This window comes from Ochotona princeps, chromosome 1 (genome assembly GCF_030435755.1).
Source record: "Ochotona princeps isolate mOchPri1 chromosome 1, mOchPri1.hap1, whole genome shotgun sequence".
Classification (NCBI taxonomy): domain Eukaryota; kingdom Metazoa; phylum Chordata; class Mammalia; order Lagomorpha; family Ochotonidae; genus Ochotona; species Ochotona princeps.
The window spans coordinates 113,698,789-113,715,654 of NC_080832.1; the positions used below are offsets into that span (position 1 = coordinate 113,698,789).

At 52.0% G+C, this 16,866-nt stretch overlaps 2 protein-coding genes across 4 annotated transcripts; one reads left to right on the forward strand and one right to left on the reverse strand.

Moving 5' to 3' along the window:
- Positions 1-245: 245 nt before the first annotated feature.
- RPS18 (ribosomal protein S18) lies at positions 246-5,065 on the reverse strand. Its single transcript, XM_012928460.3, has 5 exons — positions 4,925-5,065; positions 4,411-4,509; positions 720-806; positions 548-649; positions 246-460 (listed from the first exon to the last, which is right to left on the reverse strand). The coding sequence occupies exons 1-5, from the start codon at positions 4,925-4,927 to the stop codon at positions 293-295; spliced, it is 459 nt and encodes a 152-aa protein (XP_012783914.1). The 5' UTR covers positions 4,928-5,065; the 3' UTR covers positions 246-292.
- A 26-nt stretch (positions 5,066-5,091) lies between these two features.
- VPS52 (VPS52 subunit of GARP complex) lies at positions 5,092-15,577 on the forward strand. Of its 3 annotated transcripts, none has more exons than XM_058664651.1 (20): positions 5,092-5,110; positions 6,238-6,322; positions 7,446-7,498; positions 7,684-7,759; positions 7,917-7,984; positions 8,262-8,437; positions 9,433-9,583; positions 9,812-9,912; positions 10,001-10,133; positions 10,238-10,295; positions 10,610-10,743; positions 11,233-11,388; positions 11,779-11,897; positions 12,109-12,232; positions 12,503-12,598; positions 12,712-12,819; positions 12,978-13,043; positions 14,786-14,897; positions 15,123-15,241; positions 15,382-15,577. In XM_058664651.1, the coding sequence occupies exons 6-20, from the start codon at positions 8,265-8,267 to the stop codon at positions 15,526-15,528; spliced, it is 1,797 nt and encodes a 598-aa protein (XP_058520634.1). In that variant the 5' UTR covers positions 5,092-5,110; positions 6,238-6,322; positions 7,446-7,498; positions 7,684-7,759; positions 7,917-7,984; positions 8,262-8,264; the 3' UTR covers positions 15,529-15,577. The 3 variants fall into 3 exon arrangements, with proteins under 3 accessions (XP_058520634.1, XP_004590516.2, XP_058520640.1); XM_004590459.4 differs by lacking the exon at positions 5,092-5,110 and adding an exon at positions 5,126-5,465; XM_058664657.1 differs by lacking the exons at positions 5,092-5,110; positions 7,446-7,498 and having other exon boundaries at positions 6,307-6,322.
- Positions 15,578-16,866: the final 1,289 nt, after the last annotated feature.

Genomic DNA, 16,866 nt, shown 5'->3' on the forward strand with positions numbered 1-16,866 from the left:
AGAACATGTGATTGGAACGGGATTGACTGCGGCAGGATCGCATATCGGAGCCGGTTCTAACTCCAGCGGACCTGCTTCCCATCCTGCTCCCTGGTGGAGGACTGCCAAAAGCCTTGGGATTCTGCACCCGTGTGGGAGGCCTGGTAGAGGCTCCTGGCTTTGGGGAATGTTAGACCTTCACACCTACACACGATCAGCAGGGCCCAGCATGGTCCCTTGTCACAGGAAAGAGAAAAAGCACAAAGGAAGCCACAGTATATAAACTATTTATTAACAGAAAAGGCCCGCCGACTCATTTCTTCTTGGACACACCCACAGTGCGGCCCCGGCGGCCAGTGGTCTTGGTGTGCTGGCCTCGGACACGGAGGCCCCAGAAGTGGCGCAGCCCTCTATGTGCCCTGATCTTCTTCAGCCGCTCCAGGTCCTCGCGGAGCTTGTTATCCAGACCGTTGGCCAGAACCTAGAATGTGGGGAGAGGGTCAGGGTTGCCTCCTCCCTAACCTCCCACACCCACGCTCCTTGGGGAAAGGTCCAGGTGAGAACACACCTGGCTGTATTTGCCATCCTTCACATCCTTCTGTCTGTTCAAGAACCAGTCCGGGATCTTGTACTGTCTGGGATTCTGCATGATGGTGATCACCCGCTCCACCTGGCAAGCAGGACATCGCATCTAGCTGGTCCTTTTAGGGAGGCCCAACCTCCAACCCCCGAATCCTCACCTCATCCTCAGTGAGTTCTCCTGCCCTTTTGGTGAGGTCAATGTCTGCTTTTCTCAGCACCACGTGAGCGTACCTTCGCCCCACACCCTGAAGTAAGAGATTTCAGAATGACAATTTGACTCTGGGTGCCCACATAAGTCCCCTTTCCAAAAGGTACAAACATTAGGTCTGCAACAGTCTAATGTTGGACAATTTCCCAGGTCACTCTTCTTCAGCCACTTAGCATAGAACCTAGTCTAGTTAAAGGAGATGTGGGCATCACAGTGTAAGGGGGTTAAGCTGTTGCCTCAGTTGCTGTTTAAAAAAAAATTATAAGGTAGATGAGACTTATGGATGACAGATGTTCCATGTGGTAGCCACAACAACCAGAGCTGAGCTGAGCCAATATGGGTCTCGTGCAGGGTCCCAAGGTTGTGACCTGTCCTCTACTGCTTTCCCAGGCTACAAGCTGGATGGGAAGTGGAGCAGCTGGGACATGAACATGCACCATATGGGATCCCGTGGCACACAAGGCAAGGATTTAAGCACTGAATCATCGTGCCAGGTCTGTTGTTCTACTTCTGACCCAGCTCCTGAATAAAGTGCCTGGACCTCTTCTGCTACAACTCCACAACACACTCACTCTTACACAGGGAACAAAGCTGAACTTCAAAGAGGCCAATGCTATAACAGGTAATCCTGCACCATCAAGTACAGTAGGCTGGTTCCTGTCCCAACTGCTCTGCTTATGATCCAGCTCCCTGCTTATGGCCTGAGAAAGCAGCAGATAGCCATACTCCATGGAATCCAACGTCTAGCATGGGAGACCCCAGACACTCCTGGCTTTGGATTGGCTCAGCTCTAACCGTTGAGGCCATCTGGGGAGTGAACCAGTGTTATGAATCTTTTCCTCTATGTAAATTTACCTTTCAAATAAAAATGTCTTTAAAAAGAACACTTTAAAGACAAAAACACCTGGAACACTGCCTGTTGTTCCAGTTGTAATTAAATGGCTGTTTTCACTGTGAGAATTGTTTGCCTCTCCAAGCTGATGCCACAAAACCATGGTCTTGCAAGTTTAATGGTGATCATGCTGGAGAACTGTTAAGGATCACAATTTTGGGGGTAGGCCAACCCCAAAATCATGTATTTGCCAGTTCCAACAGGTAACTAGTTCCTAGCAAGCCAATCTTGCCCAAATCAAACAAAAATTTCAAATGTTTATGTTGACGGCACCCCAGCAACACCAGTGCCCAGGGCTGACATCCCTTGCTGCCTACACCCAGTACCCTGATGCACTGGGACAACGAATGCCAGGGACCAGCAATCAACAGGGCTGAGAGGGCCCTGTGTGAAGTGAAGCTACAACAAGCCTAGAAAGCCAGGGATCACTGACAGCAAAAGGCAGCAAAAGGTAAGGAAGGACACTTGGAGCTTTGACTAAGAAAACACTGCCTTACTGAAAGTCTGTCAGGAATAAAATTTCTTAAACAATGTGTGAGAGCCTCGACCCACTGGTACACCCTCTAAATGGCTGCGACAGCCAGAGCTGGGTCAGGCTGAAAACAGGAGCTTCTTTTGGGTCTCCTTCCCAGTTGTGGCAGTCCAAGCACTTAGGCCATAAGCAGGGGAGAGCTGGACTGGAAGTGCAGCAGCTACAACAGGAACCAGCAGACGAACGGGATGGCAGCTTTACCTGTGACACCACTGTGTAGACTCCAAATTTGTTTCTAAGTGACATTTGTGGTAACTTACTTTGTATTTCCAGGAAGCAGATGACATTTCTGGTCTCTGGTCTTTAACTTAAGTGACTTCTTAGGATCAAATCACCAGGTTGAGGGCCGAGGGCCTGGTGCCTGCAATAGCTTAGCACCTAAAGCCCTCGCTTTGCACACCCCAGGATCCCACAGGGGCGCTGGCTCTAATCCCAGCAGCCCCTCTTCCCATCCAGCTCCCTGCTCATGACCTGGGAACGCAGTTGAGGACAGCCCAAGGCTTTGGGATCCTGCACCCGCGTGGGAAAGTTGGAAGAAGTTTCTGGTCACTTGGGGAGTGATTCAGCGGAAAGTCAGATATACATAGAAGAGACAGAGAGGAAGATCTTCACTCCCCTAGCCACCGCAACAGCCGGCGCTGCGCTGATCTCGGAGCCAGGAGCCAGGAACTTCCTCTGGGTCTCCCACGCGGGTGCAGGGTCCCAAGGCTTTGGGTTGTCTTCCACTGCTTTCCCAGGTCACAAGCAGGGAGCTGGATGGGAAGTGGAGTTGCCGGGATTAGAACCGGCGCCCATATGGGATCCCGGTGCGTTAAGGATGAAGACTTTAGCCACTAGGCCACTGTGCCGGGCCCCAGATATACTTTTCAATAATGTGTGGCCTACCGGCTAAAGTTCTCGCCTTGAACGCCCCGCGATCCCATACGGGTGCCAGCAGCTCCACTTCCCATCCAGCTCCCTGCTTGTGGCCTGGGAAAGTAGTCGAGGACGACCCAAAGCTTTGGGACCCTGCACTGTGTGGGAGACCTGGAAGAGGTTCCTGGTTCCCAGCTTCGGATCAGCACAGCACCGGCCGTTGCAGTTACTTGGGGAGTGAATCATCAGACGGAAGATCTTCCTCTCTGTCTCTCCTCCTCTCTGTATATCTGACTTTGTAAAAATCAATAAATAAATCTTAAAAAAAAAATTACCAGGTTGATTAAAAGATTAGGGTCTAAGTCTCCCTCAAATTTATTTAAATGTTTACAGATGAAATTAGGAAAGAAAACTTAATCTAGTTTTGAAGCGTTTCCTTTTTTCGTCATTGTACTTCAACAGACTGGTATTTCCTAGAAGAACTGATGCCAACTTGGCAGGACAAGTCCCATTTCGAAATTCTGCTCAAACAGCAGTCACCATATCCTGATGTAAGGGGCACAGGCAGATGACACACCTTAAGAGAGTACGAACAATCTGAAAGAATAATCATAGCAAAATACAGAAGACAGTACAAGGAGCAAGGCACCAGAGCTCTCCTGTCAGTACACACACCTTCCCCGGCTAAGCAGCAATCTCACTTCCCACCCTACAGACATTCACTCTGCCCACCCTGACTTTACCTGCAGTTATGGAAAGAGCCTCTTCCCCTACTCACCTTTTACTTTTGGCTCAACTCCCAAGGATTACTCTGCCTGCCTGCCATACAAATCCCTCCGAGATCCCTCTCCCCCAGCTTTCCCGTCCACCAGGGAAGAGCTGCTGTGCCTCACACTTCACAGCAGCTCAAGGTTCATCTGATTGTGGGAACAGCCTTTCAGGGACACATCCTAGTTGCAGCTGACAACGTCCTGCGTAAGCTCTACCCCCGTGCTGTAAAACCACAGCAGCCGGTGATGCCAATCCACCCGTGGCCCCCTTCATCCCGCGGCCACCATCCCTTAAACAACATACAAGGAAAAAAGGGGGAACCTGACAGACCTTGTAAAGTCAGTGCTGTAATTCATGCTTAAACCACCCAACATCAATCTATGCCTAACGCCCCCTCCAGATTAACAAGTGCCCTTAACTACCCACCCCCAAATTTTCTTTTCTTTTCAACTCTTGCAAACCAGGCAATGTTCCTATAGGGTTACCCGTCCATGAAACGCAGGCGTGCCCACGGGGAAGCAGCGCTGGCCACCGCTGTCCAGCAGCTCGCAACACCTGCACGACCCCCAACCCCTCACCCCGCCTACTCACCTTAATGGCCGTGATGGCAAAGGCTATTTTGCGCCGCCCATCGATATTCGTGTTGAGGACTCGCAAAATGTGCTGAAACTTCTCAGGGATCACTAGAGACTGAGACACAACAGGCGGGAAATCAGCCGCGAGCCCACACGGCTGCTAACAGGCTCCGCGAAGCCGCGACCCCCGCCCGCCCCTCCGGCGTCCGACCGCAGCAAGCTCTGCAGCGGCAGCTCAACCTGAAGGTGCCAAGCCCGGTCCCCCAAAGCCATCCTGCATGGCGGAGACGGGGAGTCTCCACGCGCGCCCAAACCTCGGGCGGCTTTCGCGCGCCCGGGAAGTGACTCTTCCCGGGGTCCGGCTGCCCAGAACTGGGAGTCTTGGGTCTTCCCTCCACCGAGATGCGACCCAAGACTCCACGCAGAAAGCTGCGGGACCCCCAGAACATGCCGTCCCGGGCATTCCCACAGCAAGTCTTCCCTGCTCCGGTCCCGATGTCGCCGGATTCCACTGCCCAGCTCAGGCTTACCATGGCGGTGCTGAAGACGGCGGCGTGTAGGCCTCCTGTGGAAGAGAGAACGGAAGTGACGCGACCCTCTTTTATAGCGTTCCGGCGGAAGGGGCGTGGCTAGGCATCGGCGAAATGCTTCCGGAAATTTGCTTCAGTGGGAATTGACTGGACTGCTGATAGTTTGTGTCGAGACTACAACTTCCGGTGCGACGTTTCTTTACAGTCCGTAAAGTTCCTGCGTAGGAGAGCGGGGAAGGTTCCGCCAGGGAGGTTGGGGTGGAGACTTCCGCGATCTCAATGGCGTTTGGCTGAAGCGGTCAGAGCTGAAAGGGGCAAAGCTGGAGTCCCACAGCTTGTATGAAATACATAGGAACTATTTCGCAGTGTTCCAGACACTCGGAAACTATTCGATCCATTCTGGTCACGGACTCGCTTGGACTGTCAGCTGCCGGAAGTGAGGCTGCGGGGAATGGCGGCCGCGGAGACTATGGCGGCCGCTGCCCGAGAGCTGGTGCTGCGGGCTGTGGCCTCAGATATGGAGGAGGAGGAAGGCCCGTTGGTGAGAGCGCCGGGCTGTTTCTCCCGCGTGGTCTCGTCCAGTCGTCCTTGTGTCCTAGCATAGATGTAGGCACCGAGGGTGCATTGTAGTGGAGCTTGCCTGTTACCCATAAAGTCTGTTTGGTTCCCCAAAACCCCTCCCGATTCCTTAGGGGAACCTAAATGGAGAAAACCCAATTTGGACGGCACAATTTCAGCTTCCCTCCATGTTTTTAGTGGACCAAAAAGCCAGTGTGGTGTGAAAGTGGAGCATATATCCTCTGGTGCCTGGCTGTCTGAGTTCGGATGCCAGTCCTGTCACAGCGCTGTGTGTCCTTCGAGGGCAGGTTCACCAGCTCGTCTATGCCATCAGTGCCCATGCCTATAGTGTGAGGACCATCATGGGACCTCCTTGATAAGCAGGTTGTCATTAGGGTGAAGTGAGCGAGCGTGTTTAAGATGGCACCTGGTGTGCTAGGTGAACATTCTGTGTTCACTGCTGTTTCTAGAAGTCTGGGTGCTCCCAGAAGTGTGGTGATAGCGCCTGAGGGCTGTAAGGTCAAAGGCAAGTTCTGCCCTGTCTTCAGCATCTTGTGCTTTCTGTGATTCAGTGCCTTCTGCCGTAGCCATCAATTGCCTGACTTCTTGTCCTGGTCCCTGACGTTTGCCCGACATGACTGAGTACAGTGTGAGAGGCAGTGAAAGCAGGGCCCCTCACTGAGGGGCTCGCAGGCATTCAATGACACTTTCTTCTTCCCCTTTCTCCCTTCCTCTGTCTACCTGTCCCTTTCCAGGGAGGTGGTCCTGGCATTCAGGAGCCACTGCAGCTGGGGGAGTTGGATATCACTTCTGATGAATTCATCCTGGATGAAGTGGATGGTGAGTGACAGTTGGTGGTGGGTGCAGAGTACGCCATGCTCCACCATCCTTTAGAAGACCCTGGTGGATGCCTGGAATTGTGGTACACTGTTTGTACCATATTTTTTCCTATGCAAACATACATACATACCTGGTAAGGTTTTGTGCCTAATTAAGCACAGTGAGGATTTAACAATAATGACTTAGTGATAATAACTTATTGGTGTCATGGTTGATTGAACAAAGAACAAGGAGATGCTTAATGAAGAAATTATTTTATTAATTTACACTGTGGCCATCATCCACACTTCCAGGAGGACACACTTTGTCTAAGAATACGTAGCCTTTTATACCCCAAAAGAACCCAGGTGTTGTGCAAAGCTCGCTTTAATCCTTATGTGAAGCTAGCAGTTCTTAGGATAGTGTTTCTTGTGTTAACTAAAAAATTAAAAAGTAAGGGAGAAGACATTAACACAGAGTTTTGGTATGCTTTGATCCATTATTTACAACTCAAGGAAAGTAAGAAAAAGATAGTATTGAGGCTAGGGATGCTTTCTTCTGTTACCTTTAAGCAGAAGGAGGCAGGATGGAGAGAGAGCACTGGGACTTACTGTGCTGCTTGATGCTCCAAGGTCAGACACAAACCCAGGTGTTCCTGGCTTGTGATAAGCTTCCTTGTCCACCGATGCACTCAGCTGCTTCATATTAGGATAAAACAGCCAGCATCACTGTCCTTGCTCTTTGGAACCATTGTTAAGTCAAATCAGAGTAAGGAGAACACAAGTGCTGTGACAGCATCTGCCGAGAGGGCTGTTCCAGTGACTAATAGGTGGGTAGCACATACAGCTTAGAGGTTCTGGAAAAGGGATGATTCACTGCTGAGTGGCAGGAAGCATGAGGACGTGAGACTTCATAAACTATTCAGAATGGAGCACAGCTTAAAACGCATGACCTGTTTATTTCTCAAATTTTCTATTGGCTACTTTTGGGGTAACTGGAACGGTGGAAAGCAAAATGTGTATGTGAGGGGAAACTACTGTATCCAGGGATCTGGAAGGAATAAGGCAGGGATTGGTGTGCACCTGTTCAGGGTGGAGATCAGAGGCTCTGGAGCTGGGTGCTTACGATAAACTTCTGTTTCTAGTTCACATTCAGGCGAATCTGGAGGATGAATTAGTAAAGGAAGCTCTTAAAACGGTGAGGCTTTACACTGTACTGATCTGTTCCCTTTTACCCACCCTCCCTCCAAAAGAAAAACCAAGCCAGAACCCCTGCATTTGTTATGTCAGCCCGATGCCTTACTCACCAGTCCTCCCCTGATTGTATTCCTGGATCACTCTGCCGTTACGTCCTCCTGACCCATCCCCTTTGTGTGTGCCCAGGGTGTGGATCTGCGTCACTATTCAAAGCAAGTGGAGCTGGAGTTACAGCAGATTGAGCAGAAGTCCATCCGGGATTGTATCCTCCAGTGCCCGAAGGGGTGGGCATAGTGACATCTGTGGGATGTAGTGTCCACAGCCCCGTGAGGGTGACAGCTTCCCCCTGAGGTTCCTGTCACTCCAGGGCAGAGGGTGCCCAACTTGGCTGTGAGGCTCCTTGACTCCTTGTGGCTTAGATATCCAAGAGAGTGAGAATATAGCATCACTGCACAACCAGATCACAGCCTGTGATGCTGTCCTGGAGGTGAGTAAGGGGACCTGTGGCTCCCTGGTGACCCTGAGTCCCCACATGGCCTCTCTGCTGCCATTCTCCTTCAACCCCCTCAGCTAAGGACCAGTGAGGTCACTTTTAGGATGTTCTCAAGCACCTGTCTTGTTACTGCCATCGCTGTCATTATTTCCCGTGACCCTTGGGGTCGTTTAATCATCTGCCATGTCATGGACCAATAGATGCTGGGGGCCTCCCCAGGACTCCTTCCTGGCCAGCAGCTCTTCAGCAGCATCTTCTGCCCTCCCCTCAGCGCATGGAGCAGATGCTGGGGGCCTTTCAGAGCGACCTCAGCTCCATCAGCTCTGAGATCCGGACACTGCAGGAGCAGTCAGGAGCCATGAACATTCGGCTTAGGAACCGCCAAGCAGTTCGGGGGAAACTTGGGGAGCTTGTGGATGGTCTGGTGGTACCCTCTGCTCTGATCACGTGAGTCACTGGTTGGAAGGGTCCCGATGTCCCTGGCAGGTGGATGGCTGGGGTGACCTACTGTATTGACCATTTGAATCTCCTGGCTCTAGCTCATCCAGTGTTATTCAAAGATTAGTGAATGGGCTGACACCCATTTATTTTTATCTTTCTTTAAGATTTATTTATTTATTTGAAAGTCTGAGTTACAGAGAAATCTTCCATCCACTGGTACACTTTTCAGATGGCCACAACAGTGAAGGCTGGGTTGGGCTAAAGCCAGGAGCTTCTTCCAGATCTCTCATGGCAATGGGAACCCAAGCACTTAGGCCATATTCCAGTGCCTTTTCCAGGTTATTAGCAGGGAGCTGGATTAGAAGTAGAGAAGCTAGGACTACACTAGCACCCAGGGGATGCCAGCCCTGCAGGCAGTAGCTTTACTTGCTCTGCCACAGTGCCAGCTCAACAACCATTTGTCTGTCTTCTTTTTCTGTTTTATTTGATAGGCAAAAAGACAGGAGAGACAGAAATAGAGACAGACAGAAGAGATCTTTTATCCACTGGTTTATGCCCCCAAGTACCAGCAACAGCAGAGGCTGTTCCACACTGGAGCCAGAAACTCAATCTGATCTCCCAGTTGGGTGGCAGGGACTCAAGTACCTCAGCCACCATCTGCTGCCTCCCAGGGTGTCCATTAGTAAGGAGTTAGAATTGAAGTGGAGTCAGGACTTCAGCCCAGGGACTCTAAATGGGATGTGGGCATCCCAGGAGGCATCTTAAATATTGCAACAGATACCTGCTCCCCTGGCAACTGTTCTAACCTTGACACATGCTGTAGGACTCCCAGACTGGGTATACAGGAAGGGGACTAGGAGTAGGAGACTGTACCCATAGTCTGGCTGTATAGTACATAAGGAAGTGGAGATGACAGAGGCGAGAGGTCAGAGCTGTGGTTTGGGGGGCTAATTAGGGATGTCTGGCACTCCCTTCTAATCCTTCTCCTTCTTGCCACCCAGGGCAATCCTGGAGGCTCCAGTGACAGAGCCCAGGTTCCTGGAGCAGCTGCAGGAGTTAGATGCCAAGGCAGCTGCAGTCAGAGAGCAGGAGGCCAGGGGCACAGCAGCCTGTGCAGACGTCAGAGGGGTGCTTGACCGGCTCCGGGTCAAGGTAAGAAAGAAGTGGGGGTGGATGCCCTGCTGACCACTGGAGCTCTTCTCCCTGGACCCTTTACCCTGGACTTCCCCCAGCAGGTGTCGTTGTGGCCTCTCCCCAAGATCTCCCCCTGCCTATTCCTGGCCAAGCTCAGCCTTGTTCTTCAAGTTTCCCAGAAAACCTTGAGGAAAGCTGGAGGGACGTTCTCTACCCTTGCTCCTGTGTTTGGTCTCCTACATGCAGGCCGTGATGAAGATCCGAGAGTTCATCCTCCAGAAGATTTACTCATTCAGAAAGCCAATGACCAACTATCAGATCCCTCAGACAGCCCTGCTGAAGTACAGGTCACGTGGGGCGGGGACGCGGGCCGCCCAGCTTGAAGCAGCCCAGAGCAAGTGGCTGGGAGGACTGACTGAGCCCTGGCTCCTCCAGGTTCTTCTATCAGTTCCTGCTGGGTAATGAGCGAGCAACAGCAAAGGAGATTAGAGATGAGTACGTGGAGACACTGAGCAAGATCTACTTTTCTTACTACCGCTCTTACTTGGGGCGGCTCATGAAGGTGCAGGTGAGGCCAGCAGGGAGAGGGGACAGCCCCAGGCCAGGAGGGAGTGGGCTGTGCCGGTGTGCTGTGGCAGGAAGTGGCCACCAGTTCTTTATCTTTTTCCCTAGTATGAGGAAGTCGCTGAGAAAGATGACCTAATGGGTGTGGAAGATACAGCCAAGAAAGATATCCTGGAGCTGGGGAGCCCTTGCCAGCCCTTGAGAGGGGGGATCCCTGGTGCCATCCTCCAGGGACCTGCTTCTTGACTTCCTGTCCCCAAAGCTTTTGAGAATGTGATGAAAGCTGTGGACCCTCTCCCAAATAAATGTACTTGTCATTTTGACACAATTGCTCCGCATGATGTCAGGTGAAGAAGTGGGGCCCTGGCGTTAGGGAGAGTGATGTCGAGGCTGTGCCTGGCTGCCTTAAGTCCCCAGAGGTACCAAATCTCTGGGTCCAGTTGTGTTCTGTCTGCTTTCCCTAACTCCAAGCCCTCCCACGATTCTTCTCAAAGCCATCCCTCCGCAGCAGGAACACCATCTTCACCCTGGGCACCCGCGGCTCCGTCATCTCCCCCGCTGAACTTGAAGCCCCCATCCTGGTGCCTCACACAGCCCAGCGTGGAGAGCAGAGGGTAGGAAGAAGAACCAGCTTCTGTCTCTGGGAGACTCAAGCTTGGGGCCAGGAAGGAGATGAGACCTCTGGGCCAAGTTTCCCAACCTGCAGGCTCCAGCATCAGTATCCTGAGTCGTGGGAGCGCCTTCTCCATTTGCTGCAGCCTGCTGTGATGTCATGTCATGTGATACGATGTGTGACTGGGAACAGTTGACAGGGCATGCAGAGGGCAGCACCTGGCTGAGGAGAAGGACCATTACAATGCTGGCGTTGAGGTGGCTGCAGGAGAAGCCACAGTGGCCAGGGGACAGATTCTTCCTCTTGGACCTCTTGTACTCCCGCACTTTTTCAGTGCCCATTCAGGGTGCTCTTTTAGCCTTACTGTGGTTGGATGAAGAGGGTCTGCTGGGTTCTTGTTAACTAAGTTTCTGATTTTCTAGGCCTCTCAGGAGGGTAGGTGGTCAGTGTGGGAATCCATCCCTTTGTCTCTCATCTTTTCCTCCTCTAGTATCCATTTGAGGCCCTCTTTCGCAGCCAGCACTATGCCCTCCTGGACAATTCCTGCCGTGAATATCTTTTCATCTGTGAATTTTTCGTTGTGTCTGGTTCTGCTGCCCACGACCTATTCCATGCTGTCATGGGCCGCACACTCTCCATGACCCTGGTAAGATCCTGTGCTCTTCAGCAGCATGACAGGGCCCCAACTCCTGTAGCACCCCACTCCCCCCAATTCTAGAGTATCCAAGCCTTGAACCAGAGCTTAGGGTCTGCAGAGACTACTTCTGATTCCCAAACCAGGCAAAAGCCCCTGAAGATTCGGCAGCCCCTAAACCTTGGCACTCTAACACTCAGCCCTGAGTTGTGCCATCATATGTAGAGCCTGGTAGGCAGGCATTTGGGTGGCCAGTGGATAAGGAAGGAGGGTGGGTGTTTCCCTTTTAGGTCTCTTCCTTCCATGCCATCTGATCCCCAGAGAAATCTGTGCACTTACCCACGGGCACGGGGGATGCTGTACTAACACTCTGCCAATCCTCTGCATGTTCCTCAATCACAGAAACATCTGGAGTCCTATCTGGCCGACTGCTACGATGCCATTGCTGTTTTTCTCTGTATCCACATCGTTCTGCGATTCCGCAACATTGCAGCCAAGAGGGATGTTCCTGCTCTGGACAGGTCTCTGAGTTCTGATCCTTGATGCCCTGCAGGCCTTGGATTCTTGGTCTCACACAACTCCACTCTCATCTGGGAGCTTCTACTGACGTGCAACCCTCGACCCTTATTCCCACTCACCTATTCACACTACATACACTCCTACCCCAGTAATCTGGCCCCACCACCTCCCCATTCTTTGCTAGCTGACCTCTGCCTCTGGTTAAGTCCACAGGTACTGGGAACAGGTGCTGGCCTTATTGTGGCCACGCTTTGAGATGATCCTGGAGATGAACGTCCAGAGTGTCCGAAGCACTGACCCTCAGCGCTTGGGCGGACTGGACACTCGACCCCACTATGTAAGTTGGGGCAAGACTGACGGGTTCTTGAAGGCGGTTCTTCAAACTCCACCAAAGGGTTGGCCAAGGTCATGGTTGTGATGTAGGCCATACTGTGAGAGGCCATCTAGGAGGGTGGTTGAGCTCCTGCTGGGTTGAACATTATGGTAGAGGGACGAGAGCTGTGAGTCACAGGCGGTGTAGGTGGCCGAGGGCACTGGGGGCACTGGGGAGATGTGTGGATTGGACCAGGAGGGTGGTGTGATTTTCTTTCCACCTCTTTTCTCCTAGATCACACGCCGATATGCTGAGTTCTCATCTGCTCTTGTCAGCATCAACCAGACAATTCCCAATGAGCGGACCATGCAGCTGCTGGGCCAGCTCCAGGTGGGATGGGCCTGAAGAGGCTTCCTGGCCACAGGATTGCTGCTGTGGGAAAGCCTGAGGGGCAACCAGAGCACCTTGCTTCCCTGCTCACCTCCTCCTTTTCGCCTTCGCAGGTGGAAGTGGAGAATTTTGTCCTCCGAGTGGCAGCCGAGTTCTCCTCCAGGAAGGAGCAGCTGGTATTTCTGATCAACAACTATGACATGATGCTGGGTGTGCTGATGGTAATTCGGCTCTCCCCGCTGTCAGCTGTACAAGGGCACAGAGGCTTGTTCGGTGTATGCTTTTGGAGGCAGCCACAACCTCTGTTTATATACAGAGCCCTCCTGGAGGCAAGATCTGCTCTCCCCTAAAGTGACACTGCCCGCTTGCCTTCCCCTAGGAGCGGGCTGCAGATGACAGCAAAGAAGTTGAGAGTTTCCAACAGCTGCTGAATGCTCGGACGCAGGTAGAGGGTGGGGAAAGGGATGGGCCTGGGGGATGACTGTGTGTGTGTGTGTGTGTGTGTGTGTGTGTGTACATTTGTGGGTGTATATGTGTACATGTCAAGGGTGGCACAGTGGGCCTCAGGGATACAGAATTTGAATTACAGCAGTTCTTTGTTCACAGCATTAGCTATTGGTCCATTTAGCCACTTTCTTTTCTTTTTTTTTTTTAAGATTTATTGTTGGAAAGTCAGGTATACTGAGAGGAGGAGAGACAGAGAGAAACATCTTCCATCTGATGATTCACTCCCCAAGTGGCTATAGCTGAGCCAATCCAAAACCAGGAGCCAGGAGCCTCCGCTGGGTTTCCCACACAGGTGTAGGGTCCCAAGGCTTTGGGCCGTCCTCGACTGCTTTCCTAAGCCACAAGTAGGGAGCTGGATGGGAAGCAGAGCTGCCAGGATTAGAACCGGTGCTCATATGGGATCCTGGCACATTCAAGGCGAGGACCCCAGCTGCTAGGCCATGCCGCTGGTCCCAAGAAGCCTTTCTTGATATATTATCATATCCCAAATGGTATGCTGGCACTGGAGTCAGCAGCTTGATGTACTACACCACAATGCCAGCCCTTATACATACCTTATTTTTTTTTTTTAACTTTATTTACTTATTTTAAAGTCAGAGTTACAGAGAGAGAGAGAGAGATCTCCCATCCACTGGTTCAATCCCCAGATGGCAGCAGTGACTGGAGCTGGGCTGATCTGAAGCTGGGAGCCAGGAACTTATTCTGTGTCTTCCACATGAATGCAGGGGCTTAAAGCCTTGGGCCACCTTGTACTTTACCAGGCCATGAGCATGGAACTGGATCAGAAATGGAGCAGTTGGGATTCGAACCGGCATCCATATGGTGCCACAGGTAGAGGATTAGTCTGTATGCCATTGCACTAGCTCCTTATCCATACTTTTTTTTGAAGATTTTTTTTTTTTATTGGAAAGATTTACAGAGAGCAGGAGAGACAGAAAGTTCCTTCCTGGTTTACTGCCCAAGTGACTGCAACAGCCAGTGCTGAGTCGATCTGAAGCCAGGAGCCTCTTCTGGGTCTCCCACGCAGGTGCAAGGTCCCAAGGTTTTGGACCAACCTCTACTGCTTTCCCAGGCCACAAGCAGGGAGCTGGAAGGGTAGTCGAGCAGCTGGAATATGAAACGGCACCCGTATGGGATCCCTGTGCATGCAAGATGAGCACTTTAGCCACTAGGCTGCCATGCCAGGCCCCTCAAGTATAATTTTTTGTTGTTAAATTTTTAGTTTGTGGCATAATATTGTATAGACTGGGATTCCCCACCAAACTCCCACCCCCAACAGATTCTCCCCATGTTGCTACAATAGCATAGTCCTTCATAATGAGTCATAATTCCATCCGTCTGTTATTTAAGTATGCCCTGACATTGCCGGTACAGACAATGTCAAACAGACCAGAATCCCATTGTCTACACATTTCCAAGAGTTTCACTGGGAGTCCATCTTTGATTTGGAAGCGGGGATGCATATTGCATTGTATCCCCAAAGTATAATTTTTTAAAGACAGCGATCCTTGTAGACTTCCCCATCTCTTGTTACATCGGTGATGTCTGAGTGCATGTCCTCCCAGAGCTGAGCCGTTCTGCTGTGGGATGTCTGAAGTGCCCAGTCAGTCATGATGCCAGAGCTGCAGCAGTCCGCAGACACTGGGACAAGTGCCCGAGTGCGTGAGTACTTTTTTGCAGGAATTCATTGAAGAGCTGCTGTCTCCCCCCTTTGGGGGTCTGGTGGCATTTGTGAAAGAGGCTGAAGCTTTGATTGAGCGTGGACAGGCTGAGCGGCTTCGGGGCGAAGAAGGTGTGAACCTGCTGTGGTAATGGGGTCAGTGGTAAGGTGAATGGAAAAGGACACAACAGGACACAGGTCAGTTGGAAGGGAGGCAGAGCAGGAAAGAGTGGGTTGGCAGAGGGCCTGGAGGGAGGGTTTGATGGTGAGGGTGGCTGTGCCATGGAGAGGACTTAGCTGAGTCAACCATCACCTGACTTAGTCTACTTCTCTTCTTCCTTTTCCTTCTGCTGTCAGCCCGGGTGACTCAGCTGATCCGGGGTTTCGGTAGCTCCTGGAAGTCATCAGTGGAGTCTCTGAGTCAGGATGTCATGCGGAGCTTCACCAACTTCAGAAATGGGACCAGCATCATCCAGGTGACCTGTAGCTCTTCCCTGCCCCCCCCCAGGGTGGTTAAACCTCATCTACATAACCCTCTGCCTGTTCTGGGGGACTGCTCCTGTCCAGCAGTAGTCCCGCCCCACAACCTGACCCTTGCCTGGCTCTCTCTGCCCAGGGAGCGCTGACCCAGCTGATCCAGCTCTACCACCGCTTCCACCGGGTGCTGTCCCAGCCCCAGCTCCGGGCCCTCCCTGCCCGGGCAGAGCTCATCAACATCCACCACCTCATGGTGGAGCTCAAGAAGCACAAGCCCAACTTCTAATGCACGGGATCCGCCCTGGGATTTGCCCTTCCTCGCCAGGGGTTCCCCTTCCTGGGCCTTGGACGCTCCCCCCTCTGTCTTCATGCCCAGGACCTTGCCTCAGTGGGATGAGCTAACCCCCTTGGCTTTCTCACTCTGCTAGTGTCTCAGGCTTCCCTGGGTTTCTAGAATGACCTTCCTCATTTCTCCAGTTTCGTCACCCTCTGCTCCCAAGCACGCAGGGCTCCTCCCCCAGTAAAAACCTTGGCTGCCACCATCTCCAATTTGCTCAACTCTTGTTTGTCACCATGTTCTGAGGGTGAACTCAACTCAGACTGGTGGCAAGGGGAGACTGCTTCCCAGTCATTTCCCCCCTCCCCCACAAAGTGTTTTATTTTCTGTAGCTTTTTGACCTAAGATCTCAGCAATGTGAACACTAACCCATTCCTTCCCAGCTTGGGAATTAGGCCAAAGTCAGTCTGCAGAAAACAATAAATATTTAATATGACATGACCCTCTTCATCCATTTTCTTTCTCCTTCCTCCTGGGCTTTCAAGCTGCCCCTTGCTTCTCCAGAGTCCCTTTACTCTGACTGCTCCCTGGGCTCACAGCCTCCAGATGGTTGAGTGTACACAAGGGGCATGGACAGTGATTTGTAACCTTTGGCTGCTTCAGGCTCATCCAACTTCCTCCAGTGCCTGAGAGGCAGCACATGATGGTCAAGCGGCTGGGCCCTTCCCCTCACATGCCAGGCCCAGGTGGAGTTTCTGGCTCCTGGCTTTGGCCTGGACCAGCCCTAACTGCTCAGAATATTTGGGAAATGACCCAGAAGGTAGAAGACATGTTTTTTTTCCCCCTCTGCCATCTTGTTTTTTGCTTGTTTGTTTTTAATGGCAGGTGCCTCAAGTGCAGGGGGCACAGTTGTACAGCCTGGGGCACTGTCCTAGAGCCCCCTGGATTGCCACCTTGTGGCAGGTAGTGGCTGACACTGCCTCCTACTGCAGCTGAATGCCTACATGCACATGGTTACTATGCGACAGGGGTGGACCATCTCCCCAGTTTGTCCATCTCATCATTGCTGTGTTTGGCTCGGAGCCTTCCCTCCCCCTAAACACCTCATTTGAACTCCAGATGGAGACACAGGGGCGCCTTTAAGTCCTAAGGGAAAGAGGCTGTCAAGAGGATAGTTCTTTCACGCCTCTGGCCTAACCCCTTCCACCCCAGATGCTCCGCGGGTGGTCAGGAAAGTGGTTTCCACTCTGCTTGGGCCCGGCAGGCGGCGTGGCGGGCTCTCCGGATAGGCTGTGCAATGGGGCGTGCTAAGTGCTAGTGGAAACAAACGGACTTCTTGGCTCCCGC